The 21,004-nt window shown below is 60.0% G+C and overlaps 3 protein-coding genes across 4 annotated transcripts; 2 read left to right on the top strand and 1 right to left on the bottom strand.

Annotated features, from left to right (window-relative positions):
- Nucleotides 1-2,713: 2,713 nt before the first annotated feature.
- JDV02_003588 (Acetoacetate--CoA ligase) lies at nucleotides 2,714-5,914 on the bottom strand. 2 transcript variants are annotated; one of them, XM_047984726.1, is made up of 3 exons: nucleotides 5,043-5,914; nucleotides 3,192-4,924; nucleotides 2,714-3,123 (listed from the first exon to the last, which is right to left on the bottom strand). In XM_047984726.1, exons 1-3 carry the CDS (start codon nucleotides 5,760-5,762, stop codon nucleotides 3,012-3,014), a joined length of 2,565 nt encoding a protein of 854 aa, XP_047840701.1. In that variant the 5' UTR covers nucleotides 5,763-5,914; the 3' UTR covers nucleotides 2,714-3,011. The 2 variants fall into 2 exon arrangements, with proteins under 2 accessions (XP_047840701.1, XP_047840702.1); XM_047984727.1 differs by having other exon boundaries at nucleotides 3,192-5,064.
- A 2,208-nt stretch (nucleotides 5,915-8,122) lies between these two features.
- On the top strand, nucleotides 8,123-11,802 carry LCB2 (Serine C-palmitoyltransferase). Its single transcript, XM_047984725.1, has 2 exons — nucleotides 8,123-8,558; nucleotides 9,095-11,802. Exon 2 carries the CDS (start codon nucleotides 9,223-9,225, stop codon nucleotides 11,272-11,274), a length of 2,052 nt encoding a protein of 683 aa, XP_047840700.1. The 5' UTR covers nucleotides 8,123-8,558; nucleotides 9,095-9,222; the 3' UTR covers nucleotides 11,275-11,802.
- Nucleotides 11,803-16,485: 4,683 nt separating this feature from the next.
- On the top strand, nucleotides 16,486-19,711 carry MTS50 (Mitogen-activated protein kinase adapter protein MST50). The gene is made up of 3 exons (XM_047984724.1): nucleotides 16,486-17,292; nucleotides 17,403-17,564; nucleotides 17,645-19,711. Exons 1-3 carry the CDS (start codon nucleotides 17,022-17,024, stop codon nucleotides 18,664-18,666), a joined length of 1,455 nt encoding a protein of 484 aa, XP_047840699.1. The 5' UTR covers nucleotides 16,486-17,021; the 3' UTR covers nucleotides 18,667-19,711.
- The last annotated feature ends 1,293 nt before the right edge of the window (nucleotides 19,712-21,004 follow it).

The raw sequence follows: 21,004 nt of genomic DNA, 5'->3' as shown, positions 1-21,004 counted from the left end.
TCTGCGTGCTCCGTACTGGAATAGACCTGGCGACAAATTTCCGCTCGAAGCGATACTTGCAGACAGGTACTTATTACTGACCACAACTCCCATGCAGGCAAGGCGACCACCCCCCCCCCCCCAAGCCAAGCCAGCCTGGGCGTCGCCCGGCCAGGGAAGCTGCTTACCATGTAGTATGTCGCCCTTCTCCGCCTGTGCCGGATGCGCCGAATTAGGGCCCGACGGCATCATGCGCACGATGGTTGACGTCGCTGACAGGTCAGCACGGGGGTGGTTTGACAGCCCTGTCAAGTCGGTCGGCGTGCCCTGTCCAACACACCCGGCCAGTCTAGGCCCTGTCCGGGCGGAACACGGGCCCCTTTTGGTCATTGATCACCGGGGGCCAGTGGCTGTCTTGGTGTTGACGATGACGATGGTGATGATGGGGAGGAGAAAACCTCCCATTGGGATGCCCGCACATCCAGGCCTCGGTTGCGCCACACGCAATCGCTCAAGTACAACCCCGTCAATCTTGGGGAAAATACTACCTACTGTATACTGTACGTAGTATCGGTCGCCCAGGACGCGAAAACTGAGGCTGACGTACAAGCGCACCGGGGGGGCGCAACCCTCGGAGTGCGCATCTGACTTATTGCCCCTCTCCTTCCAGAACTCGCAATGAGAGAATTTTGTCTATCAGTCCTCAACCAGAGGTCCGCACGACGGCCACAGGCCAGGCGCCCCTGGCTCTGCCCCGTCGGCGGCCTCGAACAGAGACGGGATCCCTGTCATTAGATTTTAATGAGGAGGGTCCAGAGCCCAGCACGATACCAGTAGCGACGTCAGACCGTGTTAGGCCACTAAAAATGATTTCCCCGGCTGGCTCCTTCATCATCATGGCCGCTAGACCAGCCAGCGCCTTGGCTACCTCAGGTAGGTACCAAACTCATAACACAAACAGTCCAATGACCTCTCGGAGATTGTGTGTGTTATTGGCTGCCTGCTCTTACTGCTCGGGTCCCTTGTGCTGCTGCTTCGAGGGAGGTCCCGCCCACGAGCCCGCAAGCCAATTTCGGACGTGCTGCAGGAAGAAACCCTGTCGCCTGCAGACCACTTCGCTACCAAACGAAATGGGCTACCGACGTACTGCTCATTTGCGATCAGGGACGGATCGACCCAAGGATCACGCGCAAGGTCAAGGGCTAGTAGGCAGTAGTAGTACTACTACCTCCAAGCTAGGCACGAAGCCCCAGCACGGAACACGGGCGTCCTGTCGACTGCGAACTCTGGCATTCTGACGACGGATTCGCTGCTCGGCCGTTGGGGTTGCAGTTGTGAGTGTGAGTGTGTGTGTGTGCTGCTGCTGTGATGGTGGTGTTCGATGACATGCTCGATGTGTTCGACAAGCGCGTTGGGCAATCGCCAGCCCCTGTGGCGTTCTGAACCATTGACCATCATTTTTGCTTGGCGTCTTTGGTTGAACCCTTTGACACCCCAATACTACTAACCCCAGGACTCATCGTGAGCAAGCACCGTAGGTGGTACTTCGTAGTAGTAGATCTCACCCAGCCCCGAGCGCTGCTGCCCTCTGGTTCACGGACTGCGGAGCGCTCGCTCGCCTCGGGCAATCGAACTCTGTACTTGGTAGGGACAAAAAGAAACAAAGGCTGCCATCGGGGTCATTTAAATACTATTTGTGTGGTGAAACATCCATCATCCCCTTCCTTTCGGACCTGGTACTGAATGTGTGTATGTGTATACACACATCACGTAGGTACATGCTCACGAAGCGCGGCCATGGGCGGCTTGGTGACGAATCGGCGAACCGCGAGTGACTCCGGACGCCCGGGTGCACCCACCACCAACCACCACCCTTCACTTCCATCCTCCACGGTCGGCCAACAAAGACCAGACCAGACCAGACCAGACCATCCCGATGGAGCGAGAGCCCAGCAGGCGCAACACCATACTACAAAGATATGCTACGTTGTATACACGCATAGGTTGTACGACTGCTACTTACATACGCACGTACATACATACATACGTACATACCTCATGCAGGCGCACATGCGGGAGATGGCGGCCAGGGTGATATTTTTTGTTTGGTTTGGGTTTGTTTTGTTTCCGCGCACACACACATGCACACACACCGGTGGAGCAAACTTGCCCAAACCAAGTACATACATATACATACGTACATACGTGCGTGCATGCCTAGTGATATACAATGTACGGGCGGCTAGCCACGCCCGGTACGGCGCGCCGGGCGGGCGTCCGCCGTGAAACGTACCCGTGTGCGTGTGCGTGTGCGTGTGCGACTGTACGTAAAATTTGCAGAATCGCGAGGTCGTCGTCGTTGCTGTATATAGCCGGCCGGCCGGCCGGTTGCTCGCTCGCCGTGCGACGCTGCTGCCCCCGCCCCCCCCGTCCTGCCTAAACGAGATGTGTGATTCTCTCGAAGCGGTTGTCCTCCCCCACGGGGATTATATATATATATATGTGTGTGTGTGTGTGTGCGTGCGCGTGCGTGTCTATGTATGTATGTGGGTAGGGGCATCGGGAAAGGAATTTTTGTCCTGGCCTGAGACTGGGGGTGAGGTAGTGTTTGACCTTACGCTCCGTCTCTGTTGGTTCAGCATCCATCGGGTTGATTGGAGCAAGGGCAAATAACACCTTGGCAATGAACGCTCAACACGCAAGTTTGTGATATGTGTGTGTTTGTACTAACCAACCCAGGATTAAGCGGTCAACACTCCCCTCTGAATTGGCTGTGCTACTTTGGTTTCGACCACTAGTCTACGAGGCGGACAAAAACTTCGTATCCCCTTGTTCAAGTCTATTTTCAACGTCCTATCATCCAATAGAGTAGTATCGCACGCTCAAGGCACGTCGTCATAAGCGTTCCGGCATCTATGAGCCCAATATGAGCTCGCGTCTCGCGTTTCCACACCCGCCGCGAAGCAGCTTTTCTTCTTGGCCCTTCATGTATCGTTTAGCATCTCGCAGTCCCAAAGACGCTCCCCGCCGCATCAGTGGCCCGCGGCCCAAGTCTTGAACCATTCCAATGCCTCGGGGTTGGCAACGCTGGCGTTGGTCTTGATGTTCATGCCAGAGAGAATCTGCTTGACGGCGACTTCGATCCTGCAACCGCTTCTGTCAGCAAAAGGCATGACTTGCTCAGTCACTCGCAGTTCCAAGTCACGACTTACTTCTTGCCATTGCCCGTCTTGGGGATGCCGCCGCCGCATTCCCCGATGACGCCTGGCACGTGCCTGGGACTCAGCTCGCCCCGTATCTTGGCCTTGATGCTGGCCTTGAGCTCCTCGCTAAACGTCTTCCCCGGGGCCATCACGACAAAGAGACAGACCGTCTCGTCGTTGTCGGTCGCCCTGCGGCGGCCCACGCAAACGGCGTCCTCGACCTCTGACGCGAAGAATCTGGTGAGGATGTTGTAAATCTCCGCAGAGCCGAAACGCACGCCCGCGGGCTTCAGGACGCCATCGGAACGGCCCAGCATGACCAGGCTGCCGGTGCCTGGATCCGGGATCTTGACAAAGTCGCCGTGATGCCACACGGGCCCCTTGACGCCGCACACATCCTCGAACCGCTCAAAGTATGCCGCCCTGTACTTGGCGTCGCCGTCGCCGCCGAAGAAGGTGAGGGGCTGGCAGGGGAACGGCTTGACGCAGACCAAGTCACCAGGCTCGCCCGCCGGAACCTGCTCTCCCGTGACCGAGTCGACGACGCGAATGTCCATTCCGAGGCCGGCGCACTGGATCTCTCCGGTGCGAACGGGGAGCAGTGGGCAGGGGGCGCCGAAGAGAGAGATGATGTCCGTGCCGCCCGTGATGGAGGCCAGGTTCACGCTCTTGGGGAATGCTTCGTAGACGAAGCGAAACGTAGACGGGGGCAAGGGGGAAGCGGTCGAGTATATGGCCTGTAGATGCGACAGGTCAATGTCGGCCCCGCGGACGGGGCGAACATCGTTGGCCTCTAGGGCCGTCAGGTAAGCAGCCGACGTGCCGAAGTGAGTGACCTTGAGGTCGGAGAGGACGCGGGGAAGGGACAGGTGCGAGTTTGGCCGGAACGGAGACCCCGAGTAGACGATGAGGGTGGCGCCAGCGGCCAGCGCGCCGATGCTCCAGTGCCACATCATCCACGAGGTGGTGGTGTAGTAGAGCATGCGGGACGACGACGACAGCGAGCAGTGGAGCAGGTGCTCCTTTTTGTGTTGGATGAGAGTGCCGAGGGCGGTGTGGATGATGGCTTTGGGAAGGCCCGTCGTGCCGCTGGAGTAGAGGATGTACAGCGGGTGCGAGGGAGGGAGCTGCTCGAAGACGAGATCGCCGGACGGAGCGCCATCGAGGAACGAGTCATAGGCGGCAGCCCTGACGCCGTGGGCCTCGAGGTCGGAGAGCCCTAGGTCGCTCTTGATGTTGTTGATGACGACGACGGTCTGCAGCCCGGACTTGCTCAGCTCGGCGACGATGTCGGCGGTCTTGGAGGTACTGGACCACTCCTTGCCATTGTACACGGTGCCATTGTCGGCGAAGAGCACCTTGGGGGCAATCTGACCGAGGCGGTCGAGCACGGCGGAGACGCCATTGTCGGGGCTGATGCCGGTCCAGATAGCGCCGACGGAGGCCGCACCGAGCATGGCAACGATAGCCTCGACGTGGTTGGAGACGTAGCCGGCAACGACGTCCTTGGGACCGAGGCCAGCGGAACGGAGGGCATTGGCGCAGCGGCGGACGGCCTCGCGGAGCTCGGCCCAAGATGTGGATCGCAGATCGCCCGGTAGCTCGGTGGTGGTGATGACGGCGGGTGAGGATGGGTCGATGGGCGGCGAGGTGGGCGGGAAGAGAAGGTTTTCGGCGAAGTTTAGGCGCGCCGAGGAGAAGAAATCGGGGCGGGGGAACATGGGCGCATCATCGGGGAGTGCCTAAAGGCGGAGGAGCGCGAGACGCCTGCGTGTAAGTCGGACATGTTTCCCCGAACGTCGTTGAGTCTGCAAGGCAGAAGGGGGGGTATTGGCGTTGAGAGGCGGATAGTGAACGCACCTTTTTGGCCTTGACGGAGGCCACGATACCGACAAAGTCCCAGACGTCCTCCCAGAAGGAGGAGACGTTGTCGACGGACCACTTGTACAGGCCTGGGTAGCCGTGGAGCTGCAGGCCGTGCTTCTCGTTGACGCGCTGGATAAAGTCCCACATGGGCGTTGAGGCGTGGTCGGGATGCCGCCATAGCTCCTCGCTGCCGTGCCCGTTGATGAGCTCGCCCATTGCTGGTATATCCTGCTTTGATTTTACACAGCGCGTGCGTCTATACTCTGTGCCCGTGTCTGTCTGTGCGTCCGTCCGTCCGTTTCTCTGTCGTCGATTGGGTCGACCTGCGCGGGCGTGTCGTCCAGGGACGGAGAGGAATGAATGGTGGGGGAGGGGCAGAAGCGAAGGCCGAGCGAGCGGGTCGGTCGGTACGTATGGATGTCGTGTGGAATCGGCAACGACAGACCTACTGCGAGGACCCTGGCAAAGAATGGGCGAGAGATGAAGAGGAGACAAAGAATGACAAAAACGAGCGGTGGGATGGAGAGGGCATTCAAGCGTCGTTGCCGGTTGCCAACGAGACTTGACCAACTGCCGGGGGAAGCAAAATTGTTGGGGCAGCTCAGCTTTCGGCTCGGGATTTGTGGTTGTTGCCTCGTGGTGGTGGTGGTGGTGGCGGCGGCGGCGGCGGCGGCGGTGGTGGTGGTTGCACAACGTACGGTAGTGCCTTCCCATTTTTCTCCCCGCTGCGGCCCGGCGCAACCCGGGGCGAAGCGCGGAGCCTCAACCGCCGTCACTGGTCCGCCATGCTCCGCATCATGCCGAGTCGAGGAAGAGGGGACGGGGCCATGACAATTGTGCGACAGGGTGTGCACAGTAAGTGTAGCCGAAGGACTGAAGAAAGACATGCACGGTCTGCCCTTGCTCCGTCTTCCACCTTTTCTGCCTGATGGACGCTTGACTGTGTAAGCGAGAGCCAGCAGCGGCTGGGGCTGGTCTGCCAGTCTACCTGTCACCGCCGAAGCCAACCATCGGTCAGCAACTAGTCAGGTCTCCCCTTCGGAGAGCGGCTGCTGAGGTGCTCGATCGGAGCTCTCATCTTTCGTCCAGAGGGCATTGACGTGGATATGGCGTGTGCGAGAAAGGACTTTGGGATGTAGACAGATGCCGACTATGCTGTGCGGTTTGGTGATGCGCAGCTCTCCTCTTCATACGATGAGCTTTCCTTTTATTAGCGCACCTCAACGGTCGAACAGGTCACACGCAAGAGAGCAAACTGCAGCGCGGCAGAATATGCATCACGTTGGCAGCAAATGTCGGATCGTGGGTTTGGTAGCGTCATTGCTGGAAACTTAACGGTCTACTCTTTCCGTCCTGCGCCGCCGTGACACGATGCGCCTCGTCTTTGCCAGTGGAAACAAGCACAAGCAAAAGCCGAGCTAACTTAGTAGCCCATAGTAAACAGTATCCTAGCCCACGGTGAGCAGCAGTGCTGCGGCAGTTGGCTGTCGAAACAATGCACATCGCGTGGGGTCGGAAACCAACCCTTTGACGAGCCCAGCCAACCGTTGCGCGTCACCACATCCTCCACGCCTGTCCGATGCGTTGCGACTACTGTAAGGGGGATGCGCGGCTTGCGAGTCCACTGGCCGCTGGCTGGCCCCTTCTCACGCGACCGTCTCGGGCCCTCCCAGCCGGAGGGGCCACTTGCTTTGGTTGTACTTATTACGTGGGTAGGTAGTATTCGCTCGCTTCGGGCAACGTGGACGAGATACTCGCGAGAAGCACCATCGGTGGGATCAGGTAGGACAGGTAATGATGCAGTTACCCCGTTCCATCTTGCTGCTGCTGCTGTGTCATCAAGTCCAAGTAAATCTAGTACCCGAGCTGGACGGGCGCGTGCCTGTGCTGTCACCACAACGGCTTACAAGCACGCTCGCACGTACTTTCTGTGCTCGCCTGCGTGCACGGGGTGTCGGCCGTCGCGCTGCTCTCCGAAATCACCGCTTGGGCGTCTAATCCCCCCCTCACCGTCTGGCGAGTGGCCCCGATTCATCCGGAGGGATCTCTTCGAGGCGGGGGGCGAGACATTCAAACGGACAAGAGTCAGTCAATCAAAATTTAATGAAGAAAAAAAAAGTTGCCGTCGGCATGCCCCACTCTGGAGGAGGAGGAGACTCCATTGCGGCCAGCCAGTGGGCCTTGTTGCTGGTGCCGAGGCCGCGGCCGCCACTGCAATGGAAGATTGCCTGTGGGGCGTGGGTGCTGCTGCTCTCGCCCTTGATCTCCATCCCGTCCTTGAGTACATCGGACATGATATTATAGGGGGCCTCCGACCCGCGTTTTTTTTTTTTTGGCTGACTACAACTACCAAACCAGATGCTGTGCCACCGGAGGCCTGCCGCTGTGCTTCAGTGGCTGAAGAAACTTGGCGCCCGCCACAGGCGGCCAGTCGACTGTACACACGCTACTATGAACCTAAGTGGAATCTTGTCCGGGCTTCACATCCACCTGACGCGTTTGGGTTCGCCAAAGTCAATTCGGCACGGGACCGCCCAGAAAACTGTATGCCCAAATACCTTGTAGGTCGGCCGGCGCCTCGCCTGTTCGCGGCGACTCAGGAGGCGCGGCGGTGGGCAGAGTCTATACGTACCTCCAAGTCGCCCGTCACGTCAGGGAGGTCGCTCCACGGCTCTTCCGGCCGCTCCACCCAGTTCGCTGGCGGGTGGAGGGAGCCTTGCGAGCCCATCCATGACTCCAGCGCTCCATCCTGTCGTTCCGAGTTTCAGTACATGGTTCCAATCCAGTGGATCCTCACAGGCGCTGCCCGCTGGTCGACACTTTAGTACCTCTACCGCATACCGCTGCATCCGCCGCTGGCTGCTACTAAGTTAGCCCGTGACTTCTGCCCAGGCGGCTGCCAGCCCTGCTGGAGCTTTCCACTGGCGTGCCTCTGCCCATCCACTGCACCCAATCCATCATCCATGGATCGCGCCGCCAGCCTATGATAGCAGCAGACGCACGTCTGCCCCTGGATTGGAACCCCCCCGCCCGTCATCTCGCCAGTTCCCGCTCACCCGGCAAACTCACTCCTTCTTTTTTCTCTCCCCCCCCCTTCCGCCCTGTGTATCGAAGCCAGCCCCCCGTACGAGGACCAGCACGCTCGCCCCGTCTCCACGCTTGCCACCGTTTGCTCGACGACGTTCTTGCCGTTGCTTTTGGCCACTGCAAAGATTCATCGGGCCGGCGCGTTGCTGTGTTGTGCGTGTCGTGTTGTGTCGTATCGTGTCCTGTGCTGTGCCCGGTGCCGCACGGAGAGGCCGGAGAGGGACTTGTTCGGCCGTATTGCTCGGGGTGAAAGCACGGAGAGCGTTCCGAAGAATCTCGTCCACGACTGACCGACCAATCCGGCGACGAAGAACGAGACGAACGAAACGGCATCGTCACAACCCTCGTGCCCCCCTCGAACCGGTGACACAAGCATATCATCGCCACCTTATACGTACAGCCGCGTCGACTCGTGGGCAACTGGTAAGTTCCAATCCGATGCCCCTCGCCTCCCGTCTCCCTCCTGTTCCACCATATCCGCATCGTCCGGGGACCGGTGCAATTGGACTTGATCTGTCGGTCTGGTCTGTCGGTCTGGTGCGCATCCGCACCTGGCTCGGGGCGCGTTGTGCCGTTTCAGGTCCGAATCGAGCAAGGCAGCGAGGTCCTCACTGCGGCGGCTATGATGCGTCCCTTCCTGCCAGGCCGGCCGCGCTGGCCCTCGACTGCGACCACCGTCTACTGCCGTCCGACGTGACCTGCTGCTGGGGAGGCACAGCGCACGGCACCTGCATGGATGGCCTGGTGGTCGCTCTGCGCAACCATCGCCACCACCATGCCATCCCGGCTACGTCGGGCCTGCCTTGTCCTTGTTGTTGGCGCGGCACGCACGCAATATGCGTCACGCCACGCGGCCGTCATGCACTGCCCTCATCAACGGCCTCCCTTGACGGACGCGCGCATATCCACCATCCGTATTCTTTGCTTGAACCAAGGCGCTGACCACTCTCAACCTGCAGCATCCTTCTTGCAGGCCGCCCGCTGCATCGAATAGCTTGTCGACGTTACCGCCCAGGTTTCGATTAGGACCGCTACCTTGCCTCGCGCCTGCTACCAGCTGCTCCTGCGATTCACCCGCCTCGGAGACATGCCCCGCAAACTGGCAAACCCCTTCTCGACCTCTTCCGCCATGCCCCAGTCCGAAAAGACGGGAGAGAGACGCCCCTCCACCTCCAAGGGCAACCGCCTCGCCCAGCTCTTTTCCTCCAGCCCCAAGTCCAAGGAGCACACGGCCGCCCAGCAGGCGCTGCTCGCCATGCAGCAACAGCAGCAGCAACAGCAGCAGCAACAGCAGCAGCAGCAGCAGGCGCTCAATGGCGCCGCCTCATCCACCATCACCCCGCCGTCTGTTTCCTTGCCCACCATCTCTCTGTCCACGGCCGTCGCCGGCGACCACAACGTCGAGCCACCCACCACGACGCTCTTCAAGCCCCAGTCGGCCGAGGAAATGGACCACCGCAGGCGCGTCGACGCCCAGTTCGGCCCCCTCATCCATCCGAGTCACCTATATATTAGCAAATCCCACGGCGAACCCCTCGCCGCCCCCATCGAGGACGAGCCCCCGTATTATTTCCTCCTCACAACCTACGTCAGCTACCTGCTTCTCATTCTGCTCGGCCACATCCGCGACTTCTTCGGCAAGCGATTTGGCGACAAGAAGGTGTACAATCCTCTCAAGGTTCAGAATGGATACGCGCCGCTCAACGACGACTTTGACAGCTTCTACACCCGCAGGCTGAAGATGAGGCTCGACGACTGCTTCGCTCGCACCACCGTCGGGGTGCCGGGCCGATACATCACCCTCCTGGACCGCAAGTCGGACGACTTCAACCGCCACTACCAGTACACCGGCACCTATACCGAGACGCTCAATATGAGCTCGTACAACTACCTCGGCTTCGCACAGTCCGAGGGACCCTGCGCAGATGCCGTCGAGGAGTGCGTCAAGCGATATGGAATCAGCTTCTGCAGCCCGCGCAACGACGCTGGCACGACGGATCTGGCCCTCGAGGTCGAGCGCGAGGTTGCCAACTTTGTCGGCAAGCCCGACGCCATGGTCTTCTCCATGGGCTACGTCACCAACGCCAGCTCCTTCCCGGCGCTGGTCTCCAAGGGCTGCCTCATCATCTCCGACGAGCTGAACCACGCCTCCATTCGCATCGGCGCGCGTCTCTCCAACGCCGTCATCCAATCCTTCAAGCACAACGACATGTGCGATCTCGAAAAGGTGCTCCGTGAGGCCATCTCCCAGGGCCAGCCTCGAACGCACCGGCCCTGGAAGAAGATTCTGGTCGTCGTGGAGGGTCTGTACTCGATGGAGGGCAGCATGTGCGACCTGCCCGGCATCCTGGCGCTCAAGAAAAAGTACAAGTTTTACCTGTTCGTCGACGAGGCTCACTCCATCGGCGCGCTGGGCCCGCGTGGCCGAGGTGTCTGCGACTACTTTGGCATTGACCCGGCCGAGGTGGACATTCTCATGGGAACGCTGACCAAGTCTTTTGGCGCCAACGGCGGCTACATCGCCGCGGACAAGCACATCATCGACAAGCTCAGGGCCACGAATGCGAGCACGCTATACGGCGAGTCGCCCACCCCGAGCGTGCTCATGCAGATCCTAGCCTCTCTCAAGCTCATCACCGGCGAGCTCTGCCCGGGTCAGGGCGAGGAGCGCCTACAGCGCATTGCCTTCAACTCCCGCTATCTCCGCCTCGGACTCAAGCGCCTCGGGTACATTGTGTACGGCCATGACGACTCCCCCATCATCCCGGTCATGCTCTATAACCCGGGAAAGATGCCGGCCTTTAGCCACGAGATGTTGAAGCGCAAAATTTCCGTCGTCGTGGTCGGCTACCCGGCCACACCCCTTATTAGCTCTCGCGCTCGCTTCTGCATCTCGGCTGCGCACAACAAGGACGACCTGGACAGGCTGCTGGCGGCGTGCGACGAGGTGGCGGACCTGCTGCAGCTCAAGTTCTCTACCGGCGTGGCCGGAGGCCTGGAGCCGCTCCCTGCCGGCGTCGATGCCAAGCATGAACGCGAGTGGAGGGCCGCCAACGGGGTGCCCATCCAGCCGCCTCGATGGCGCCTCGAGGACATCATCCAGCGAGGCGTTCAGGATGCTAAGCTTCCGCTGCGGTAACTGGTTTAGCCGAATAAATGGCGACATCGATTTGGATGCGTCGTTTTGACGACGATGACGCACGAAACGGACAACGGGCTGGGTGTTTGGGGCGCATCTCTGAATAGACTGTTGGCCCTTGCTGCAAGGGCTGCAAGCATTGATCAGCATCATCATCATCCTCTTCTTTTCTAGTCTCATTCTTGAAACTGTTTGCTTCTGCTGGCAAACAGCGCCGATCGGGCCATGCCCGAGGAGGCACTTGCCCTATACATACAGGCTTTATTTGCATTATGGTACCTGGCGGATAATACTGGGCGGGAGCCCCTGGGAACGAGGCGGAGCAGGCCAGGTCCTCGTGGCTCCTTGCGAAGACGACTGCTTGTGACGGATCATGTGGCGGTAATGATTGGAAACTCGAGCCTGGAAGCCCGCCGCGGCGGTGACGATGATGAGGGTGGACTGGTTGGCGGTACATAGGAAATAGCATCGCACGAAGTGCATATATACACACTCTCAACCTAAGATCACAAATGAAGAGACTCGAGCATAATGGAGTCTAGCATGGCTAAGCCGGCTCCTGCATACTACCAGTGCGTGGTGAATCCTACACATGACGATGACGGCGGCGGCGGGCGTGGACAGGGCCGGAGTGGATTAAAGACAAGAAAGATGCCCGGCAAGCCAGCCGAGGCCATTTGGATCCGCCTTTTTGGACCAGGCGAGACGACGCCAGGGCAGACAGGCTCCGTCACTCCATCATCCATCATCCCTCCCCTTGATGAGGTCGCCGACGACAAGACGATGCTGAGACGTGACAAAACGCCGACCAACTAGTACCAAGATAGTAAAGGTCCGGTCAGGCACAGCAGCACCCGTAGTAGCTTGGAGGTGGGAAAATAGTTGCCGCAGGCGCAGCGCGCCCGAAACGCCGGGCCCCTTGGGATGGTGTGTGGGTGGTGGCGTCAAACGATGGCGTGAACTGCCTTCCCACCCTGCCTTCCCTCGTTTCGTCGTCGTCGTCGTTGTCGTCGTCGTCGTCGTCGTCGTCGTCGGCGGCGGCGGCGGCGGCGGGCCGCCCTTGAGACGATGACTCGGGTTCGTGGGCGTACGGAAGAAGGGGAGAGGGGGGGGATGATGAAGCTCTGGCGCAGGAACGGGGGCACAGGCACGGGCACGGGACACGGGACACGACACGGACGCTGGCACAGGCAGAGGGTCGGCCGGTGCATGCTTTGCGTGCTGCACGCACGCACGAACACACTGCACGCGCGCTCGCATGTATGTATGCACGCACGCACGCACATACCAGGCAACCAGGCACCAGGCACATGGAGCGAGAGCGAGCTGTTCGCGAACGACGCCGCCGCCGCCGAAGGGGACAGGTTGATTTGCAATCGCGCTCTTCCTCTGCTCCGGTATTTTCTCTTGTCTGTTGAGCATGGCGGCGGGCGGTGGTCCGTCCGCGCTTGATTCCTTTTGGAGTACTGACTTACATACCTGCTTCTCCTTACAGTACTATGTAGATGTGTCTATGTATGTGCAGGGACTGGGGTTTAGGGGGGCGCGGATATGACCCAGTGAGAGAGTTTACAAACATAGAAAGAAGGGCCTTGCCATCCACATACGTACCAGGGACCTGAAACGCAGACGTCCAGGTACCGAGTTGGCAGCGGGCGGGCGGGCTCGAGAGGGAGGAGAAGATAAGAAGAAGAAGAAGAAGAAGAAGAAGCAGAAGGACGAGGATGTGTAGAGGAGCTGGAGGAGATGGTGGACCTGAATGAGGAAGGACAAGGAATATGGCTGCTGCTGTAGAAAGAGTGCAATCAGACGAGACAAATATGCATAGAAAGAAAAAAGCCGAGAGAGAAAAGCGAGAGAAAGAGACGAGGTGGAGCTATACGAGGTGACGGCGTTTCACGATGTCAGTTAGAGTAGGACTCCATCGAGCGGAAGGAGAACAAGGAACCCTAAAGTGGCGAGAGGGTGGGCAGATCCGCCGCCGGCCGTCGGGGGTTTTGAGGTTGGACATGGTGTGGGGAGGAAGGGCGGGAGGTTGTGCGTAGTATATTCTTTCGGATGAGCGTAGTTTTGCGGCGACCTCGCGTACTCCCTTTCGAGCGGCCTCGGTCCCGCTTTCTCGTCGGTGATCTATCTATCTGATGCGTGTCTGCCCGCCTGTTCTATCGGCGGCGGCGGCGGCGGCGCGAGCGGCCCACAGCGCTGGATTCGCCGCCAGGTCAGGGTCCGGGGTGGCATAGAAGGGTAGGCACGTTATGTACGTACGGGGAGGCAGAGGAGGGTGCATGTATGGATGGATCAACGGATCGATGAGTACGGGGGGCAATGGCTGGGTGGATGTGCAGCTCGTTGCCTATGCAAAACGCATGAAGCGCGCGACGAGGACATAGGTCAGGTACCGAGCTTGGCGCGGCGATGAACCGGGTCGCTCGTCTGGTGGTGACGGCGGCGGCGGCGATGATTCAGGTGGTCGGTGTTTTGACGGCGGGGGACCGACCTGAGGGTGAAGGGCGCGACGGAGAGAGCGGCGACTATACCACCGTAGAGAGGTTATGCTTTGTTACGGCTCCTTGGCTTGGGGGAGAGCTCGTTGTGTAAGCGCAGGCGCATGTAGTTATTATTCAGGCAGAGTAGGGTCCTCCTCGATCCACAATCCGGTGTAAGCTGGTCTGGTGTTACCGTCACCTGTTACAAGACGACAACGACGACGACGAGGGCGGGTCTTGAGACTACCGCAGACTACATACTTACCATGCCACTACTCTGGACAGAGCATGGATGGATCGAAGTAACCAGGTAATACGTTTCCTCAGACACGACATACTAGAGTTACAATGCGTCGACATGCTACCGTGCCTGCGGTCCTCGATGAGGTGATATTGTGGTGACGCCAACAACGAGAATCACAGGCACCTAACAGCCCAGGACGAGATCGTGGTTGGTTTCCCTGTCTACGTGTATACTAGATCTCTCATGTTGTGTTCGTGCGGCCAAGCGTCGTCCTAGCTGCCGGTGAGGAATTTGATAAGGGCAACACTGACGGGGTTCCCTTTGGTACTCACTCGCTCATGGATGGCCCGGTGGGCGATGGATGGGCCGTTGCAAATGGCGTGCGAGTGTCAGTTCTGTCGTTGATGCGCCGCAGGCCTCTCACATGTAGCCGGTGTCCTTGGACGGGAACGGAGTCCAAGTTTGACCCTGGCAGCAAGAGCATGTATCAACACGCACTTGGCTAGGCACGGCTATGGAACTCTCGGCAATGCTTGGTTGGTGCTTGATACTTTGCTAGACCAGCTGCTGCGGGACGAGTCGTCCCTCCTGAGACGGACGACCGCTCGGAAGGATGAGGGTAGACAGGGACCGGCACGTCAGCCGTGAGGCCCGGGACCCCGGAAGCTCCATGATTCGCACCCGTTGGTGGTGCGGCCGCGGGTCGTGGTGGTGGTGGAGTTGCATGACATCGGCGGTTGAATACGGCTGGTCTCTTTCGACCGGGGGGGGGTTTCTTGATGCGGTAAGCAGCCTGGGATGGGACTAGCGAAGAATGCTTCTAGGCGCTACGTTGACGACGCGCCAGGCCGTTGCCGTTGCCGTCGTCGTGGTCAAATCAGCGTGCTTTGAGGCGATGTACGTGCCTTGCTTGTGTTTGGCCACCGGCTCGTTCGTGTCCTTGGTCGTGATGGTGGTGATGGTTGATGGATGGGCAAAGGGTATTATTACGCCATCGATCGACCTTTAGCGCAGATGGACTCGATGCCGGTGTGCATCAGACGTTTAATCAATCGTCGTCCGGGGAGCCGGCACATCGCGCGGACAAGAGTGTCCAGGAGGAGAAGGGAGGGAGAGAGTGGGCAAAGGCCAAGGTCCGGTAACAAGGCCGAACGAGAGGCACTCGGGGTTAGGCGTCAGTGCCGTGTATGTAAAGGGAACCCTTCTTCATAACTAACTTGGGTGGCATTTACGAGTAGAGTTGCAGCTCGATCAACAACAACAACAACAACAACAACAACAACACTCGAGTCTTGTCGTGCTTCGGTGGGATGGCGCTTCGGACATGCATGATGGATGGATGCATGGATTGACGTGCGTGGCCCGGCCCGTGGGCGTGCGCTTGCGGTGCGATGCTTGCATGCCGCTCTCCTCTCCTCGCTTGTTGGCTGCCGACCGACCGACTGACTTGAAAGACAGAACTGCCCTTGACTTCCGATGAACGGTGTGACGACTGTGGGAGCGTCGTGCCTCTCCGAGGGGCTGGCTGGCTGCTCGAGCACCCGGCCGCCACCGTCGTCTGGAGGAGCCTGAGGTGGCGGATTTCCGAGGTCGCTCACGCCATCAGCGTATATTGGTGGATACGTGCGGTGATATTGTTGTCATGGAAGAGCTTCACGCGTCTGCTGCCCACGGATGGATCCGCGTCAAAAGTGATGAATCGAATTTCCTCAAGCAGCAAGCCGCGGCGCAGCCCCCGTCTGCACGATGATGGAGGCGAGGTAGGTGCGTGCCCGCCACTGCAGCCCAGGCCTTCCAGCGCTCTGGCGGCCACCCCCTGGAGCACGCAGACCTAGCGCCCGGCCTCTACCTATCTACCCACAGTGGCGGGCTCTGGGCGGTGCCGAGGCGAGGTTGGGTGCAGTGGTGGCCGCCCCCGGCCCAGAGCTGCCCCTCTGAGGTGAGGTGAGAATTCCATTTTGCATGGGCGGGGGCGGGCATGGCCCGACAAACGTCCGCTCCACAGAGTCCTTGGAAAAAATCCGCTACGAAGTCCAATCAGGCCCTCATCCGCTCCCACGGGCCGCTGAGGGCAGCGCCCAACCCCGCTGTAAATGCCACCTACAGGTACCCAAACACACCTGCCGTACTAGGTAGTTCCTGAGGCCAGTGGAGGTCAGCGGCAGCAGCCCGCAGACAGCCTCCACCCTCTGTACCTAGGCACCGGCCTCCGGGCATGCGCCTGGCCTGCCCATCCCATCCATTGGATTTTCCCATGGAACTTTCCGCTGCTGTCCAGGGCTCCATGCTGGCTGGCGTGCTGTAGTAACCGTAGGTAGGTGCCCGTAGCGGCCACGGTGCCGCGCAGGCTGCCCGCCCGCCGACCTGCCCGTGCTGGGATCTGATGCTCGGGGCGCAGCTCAGCCTCCAACCCGGTCCCCCCCCCCCTTCTCTTCTCCTCAAAGAAGTTCCACTGACGCTGGCACCCGCTCCGCCGTCGCACACCAAAACCTGGCCCGTACATGGGTGGCCCAGCCAGCCGCAGCCTGCCCAATCCAATCTCGACTGGCCTCGCCTCGCCTCCTCGCTTGCTCGCCTCTGCCGCTGCTTTGCTCTGCCAGCTCTGTCTGCTAACTAACCTACCCTCCCTACCTACCAGCCAGCCAGCCAGCCAGCCAGCCAGCCAGCCAGCCAGTCTGCCCGACCCTGCCCTGCCTTGCCTGCCCCTCCTCCTCCATCAGCTTTGCTCAACCTCAACCTCAACCTCGTCGCTCCAGCACGCACAGCTTCCGACGGCCACGTCGCCCGCTGACACCCGCCACGGCCCCGAGCGACGCCGTTTGACGCACCGCGATTGATCGAGGCCGCCCGTCGCCGCCCGCCCGCAAGTCGTGCCACCCACCCAATCCCGCCTGGAACCCTCCCAAGCCTCCGCAACGTCTCGCCCGCCCTCGAACCCTCCAAAGCCTCGAGCCGCGACCAGCCGGCATCGCCCTCGCCCCTGGCCCTCCGTGGCTCCGCCGCCCTCGTCTGACACCATGAACTTCGATGGCGGCACCGCCTACGCCGAGTCGGACGCCGACGACGAGTACGAGCGAAGCATAGGGGACCGCTCCCCCGTGGGCGATTCCGAGGCCTCGCCCATCGACTCCGAGCTGTCAACATCGGCCGAGCACACTCCCACCACCTACGCCCATCGCGCCAGCGCCGACAGGCTCCCCGAAACCATCATCACCGAGTGGTCCGCTGACGAGTGCGCCGACTTCATCGGCACGATCGGCCTGCCTCAGTATGCTGATCGATTCGTGGGTATGTTGGGCATACCATACCCCCCTTCTGTTGGGCAGGCGTCCTGCTGTGCCTCGCCCAAACGCCCCGGCACGTTGGATCGATTGCTGACCGGACGGCCGTTGCTGCAGAAAACGAAATCGTTGGCGAGGCGCTCGTAGCGCTGCAACACGATGACCTCAAGAGCATGGGCATCGCCAGTGTCGGCCACAGGCTAACCATCCTGAAGAGTGTCTATGATGTCAAGAAAGCACAAGACGTTCCCATCGAGAGCGACCACTACCTGCCATTGTGTAAGCATCCCCCTCCCCTTTCCCGTGAAACGCATCTCGCGAGAGTGGTCGATTAACTTGGTCGTGCTATTGCCACGTAGCTGCCGACGCCGAAGCACAGTACGCCACAGCGACCCTAAAAGACATAAAACATCTAGTTGAGCAGCTACGCCTGCGAGACGAGCGAATGAGCCTGCTGGAGCAAGACCTACGGAGGATGACAGACGACTTCCGACGCCTTCGCGAAGACATGCTCCCAGCCTTACGCCTCGTCAAGGACGCGCAGCAGCCGCTGCCTAACCTGAGCGGCAGCGGCGCATACACGTTCGAGCCGACCATCTCACCACCAGGCCCGACACCACCGCCCGGTCAGGGCCCCGGCCCGGGCGTCATACGATCATACTCGCAGCGCAAGATCCTCATTGGGGCGACGCCCAAAGGCAACTCGCCGACACAACCAACGCACGAGAGGACGATAGCGGAGCAGACGCTGGATCCTGCCAGCGCTGCGGAACGGGCTGTCATGTCGTCATCGCACCTCGCAGCCATGAATGGCAGCGGCCAGAACTCAGCGTATCCCTCTCCCAACATGCCCTCCCCGACATCGCCGCAAAACCACCTCAGCGGCGCGACTCTTGCTTCTCGATCATACCGCGGCGACTCCATTGTCACCTCGAATAGAACGACGTTGAACGACACGGACCACTCAACCTACGGCGGGCGCGACAAGCTGTCCGGCGGGGTGCCACCGCGACGACGAGAGACGCCGGTACCAGACACACCGAGCACGAGCAATGCCTCGGTCGAGATATTCAAGTCATTCCGCGTGAGCATGGATGACCCATGCCACAAGGTGCTTCCGGCCGCCCTCAAAAAGTATCAAATCAACGCGCCGTGGGACCAGTACGCCTTGTACATCGTGTACGGCGATCAGGAACGCTGTCTCGGCATGGACGAGAAACCCTTGATCTTGTTCAAGCAGCTGGACAAGGAGGGAAAGAAGCCTATGTTCATGCTGCGCAAGACGAACAGTGCGCAAGTGGATGATCCAGGGAGCGGCGGCATGGGCGGCGCAGCTCGCGGGGCGTCCACTGGATACGACCCGCCCGGTGGCATCATATGAGGGCTCGGATTTTGGCGCCAGGATGAGGAGACGTCGAACCATGGGGCCCGACAGGAACCCCCGCAAGGATCGAGCCGCTTCGAGCCACCAGACCGCGGAGCCGTGTCTACTTGTGGCCGCTGCCAATCTGCCAAGCTCGAGGGCTGCAAGAGCACGCCGCTAGGCCCTGGCAAGCCAGGCTTTCGACAGTGGCGGCATCGCCATAGCCGGAGCACGGGAGGAGTTTGGAGCATGAAATATAATGGTGGATATCGACGACACTATGGACGGGGGTTGGGGCGAGAATGCGTGGACCCTGATGGCAGGGAGTAGGCAAGCGAGCCATGTACACAAGCGGACTGTTTGTCGATATGAATGCGATTCGCCCAATCCATGTCTGGCGCAGCGTGGCAGCGTCTCTTCTCATTTTCTCTTCTCATTTTGTGTGGGATCCCGGCGTCAGAAGGCACGCGTGGTGACGAGCTGCGATGCAGGAGTATACACGGGAGCCTTGCAACGACAGGCCGGGTCAACAAATTACTTCATTTCACGGGCCCCCCAAGGTTACTCATCCGATAAATGGGGCCCGAGCCACCGCGCACCGCACTCGCCGAGGAACACCGTGACGGCCCTCCCATGGGAGCCCACCGCTCCTTCCGTGAGCGCCTTGCCGTCTGTCTGGCCCTTCTTGCTCGAGTATATAGGCCGTTGTAGGGCGCGCGCGCTCTCGCCCTTGATGGCGGTGACCCCATCCACGAAGGTTCCCACCCAGGCGTCGTGCTGAAGGGCGCTGCCGCTTAGATGATTCTCGGGGTCATCTCGGCGAGCTTGATGATGGCGGGCACTTGCAGATGCCAGCCACTGCGGACGAGTATAGGGCCAGGCCAGGATAGGATGGGATAGGCTTGGAGTTGGGCATGATTTGCGACTACGTACCCCTTGGCACTGCTTATATATATCCACCTATACTGTATGTATGTTGAGATATCCGTAGCCTTGGCCGTGCACGACGCGGCTTGTATTGTATTGTATGCCTTGTGGCATGGTTAGACGGCTCCATAGGTGGACACTGCTTGTTGACCCCTTTGGAGCCGTATGTACGATACCGTATGGGTTGGGTCGGGCCGGGGGATGTTGGGATATGGGAGTTACTAGGCAACTGAGCTTGACTGTTCTTGGAGAGTGCCCGTGTCTAGATTGTTCTCCGGGGGCGAACGATGCATGTGGGCGTTGGCGGTTGAGGAGGTCACATCACGACGTTGTGAAGAGTGTGAGGGAGTGTGTAGGTGTGTTTGGTGTTGAGCGAGATGCAGGTACTTCGTACGTTGGTACTGAAATGTATTCATCGTATACTGTACACGCCAAGGTGCAATTTGTTGGAGCCAGTCCAGCCCAGCCCAGCGATTTTTTCTTCCAACAATGGAAGTGCCTGCGACACACACGCACACGCACGCCCCAGGCCGATTTGGGTGCGGGGGTGGAGACATGGAGGTTGGTGGTCTCGGGAGCTATGGGGCGACCGGGGCGCCCGGAGGCCCCCCCTCCCCGCCATCAGTGGGCGGCCCCGTCGTCAGGTCGGCGGCCGCCACCACAGGAGTCGACACCGAATCTATCGTTGCAGAGACCAGGCGCCAGCCACCCTGACTGACTGACTGACGGGGGTGGGCGGTGTGGCTTGATGCTATGCCAGAGCTGCGTTGGGGAGACGGCGGCGGCAAGCAGCACAGCATGGTTAGAGGAAAAAGCCCGGGGGAGAGAGTGGGAGAGAGGGAGGGAGGGAGATAGAGAGAAGAGGAACCAGGGACCAATCGCGCCCGGCCAGCCGAGAGAGGCGAGTGAGCAGCTTCCCCTTCGGGGGCGCGTCCATGGGAGCCAAGCATGCACGCCGAGAGAGGGGAGGGAGGGAGGGAGGGAGCCAGCCGGATGGGCCGGCCGACGGGCGTGCAAGCCATGGATGTCGTATTGTGTCGTTGGTGCAGAATCCGTTCGGATACAGTACTAGGTAACTTGACGGGCCCTGATGCTGCTGCTGCTGCTGCTGCTTTGCTGATGGATGAGTGAGTTGACGGCCAGAGGAGAGATCTTCGCTGCAATGGAAGCTTGGTTGGTTAGTGTCTACGAGGTAACTTAGTAGGAAACTTCTGTGCAGACGACATATCAACGGAAGAGAATAGTAGGTACTAAGCGTTCTGGGTCCAGATTTGTTGTTTAAGGCGCCCGACCGACCTCTCGCCGCCTCCTTCCATCGCATACCTTGCCCGCCTGTACATACCATACCTTCCCCAATCGTACCTTTATTAGCCGCAGCACCTAAGAAGTGCCTAGCACAGAGTACTAGGTAGCTACATACCTTACCTTG

Source organism: Purpureocillium takamizusanense, chromosome 3 (genome assembly GCF_022605165.1).
Source record: "Purpureocillium takamizusanense chromosome 3, complete sequence".
Taxonomy (NCBI): domain Eukaryota; kingdom Fungi; phylum Ascomycota; class Sordariomycetes; order Hypocreales; family Ophiocordycipitaceae; genus Purpureocillium; species Purpureocillium takamizusanense.
The sequence above is the reverse complement of the archived record's forward strand: the minus strand, read 5'-3'. Positions and strand labels throughout refer to the sequence as shown.

What these genes read in the sequence shown, in the direction of transcription:
- LCB2 (XM_047984725.1), top strand. Translation starts at nt 9,223, where the DNA reads ATGCCCCGCAAACTGGCAAACCCCTTCTCGACCTCTTCCGCCATGCCC.
- MTS50 (XM_047984724.1), top strand. Translation starts at nt 17,022, where the DNA reads ATGAACTTCGATGGCGGCACCGCCTACGCCGAGTCGGACGCCGACGAC. An exon ending in GTATGCTGATCGATTCGTGG is followed by an intron (nt 17,293 to 17,402) that starts GTATGTTGGGCA and finishes CCGTTGCTGCAG; the next exon opens with AAAACGAAATCGTTGGCGAG. An exon ending in CGACCACTACCTGCCATTGT is followed by an intron (nt 17,565 to 17,644) that starts GTAAGCATCCCC and finishes ATTGCCACGTAG; the next exon opens with CTGCCGACGCCGAAGCACAG.
- JDV02_003588 (XM_047984726.1), bottom strand. Translation starts at nt 5,762, where the DNA reads ATGGGAAGGCACTACCGTACGTTGTGCAACCACCACCACCGCCGCCGC. An exon ending in CCTCCGTCAAGGCCAAAAAG is followed by an intron (nt 4,925 to 5,042) that starts GTGCGTTCACTA and finishes CTCCGCCTTTAG; the next exon opens with GCACTCCCCGATGATGCGCC. An exon ending in AAGACGGGCAATGGCAAGAA is followed by an intron (nt 3,124 to 3,191) that starts GTAAGTCGTGAC and finishes AAGCGGTTGCAG; the next exon opens with GATCGAAGTCGCCGTCAAGC.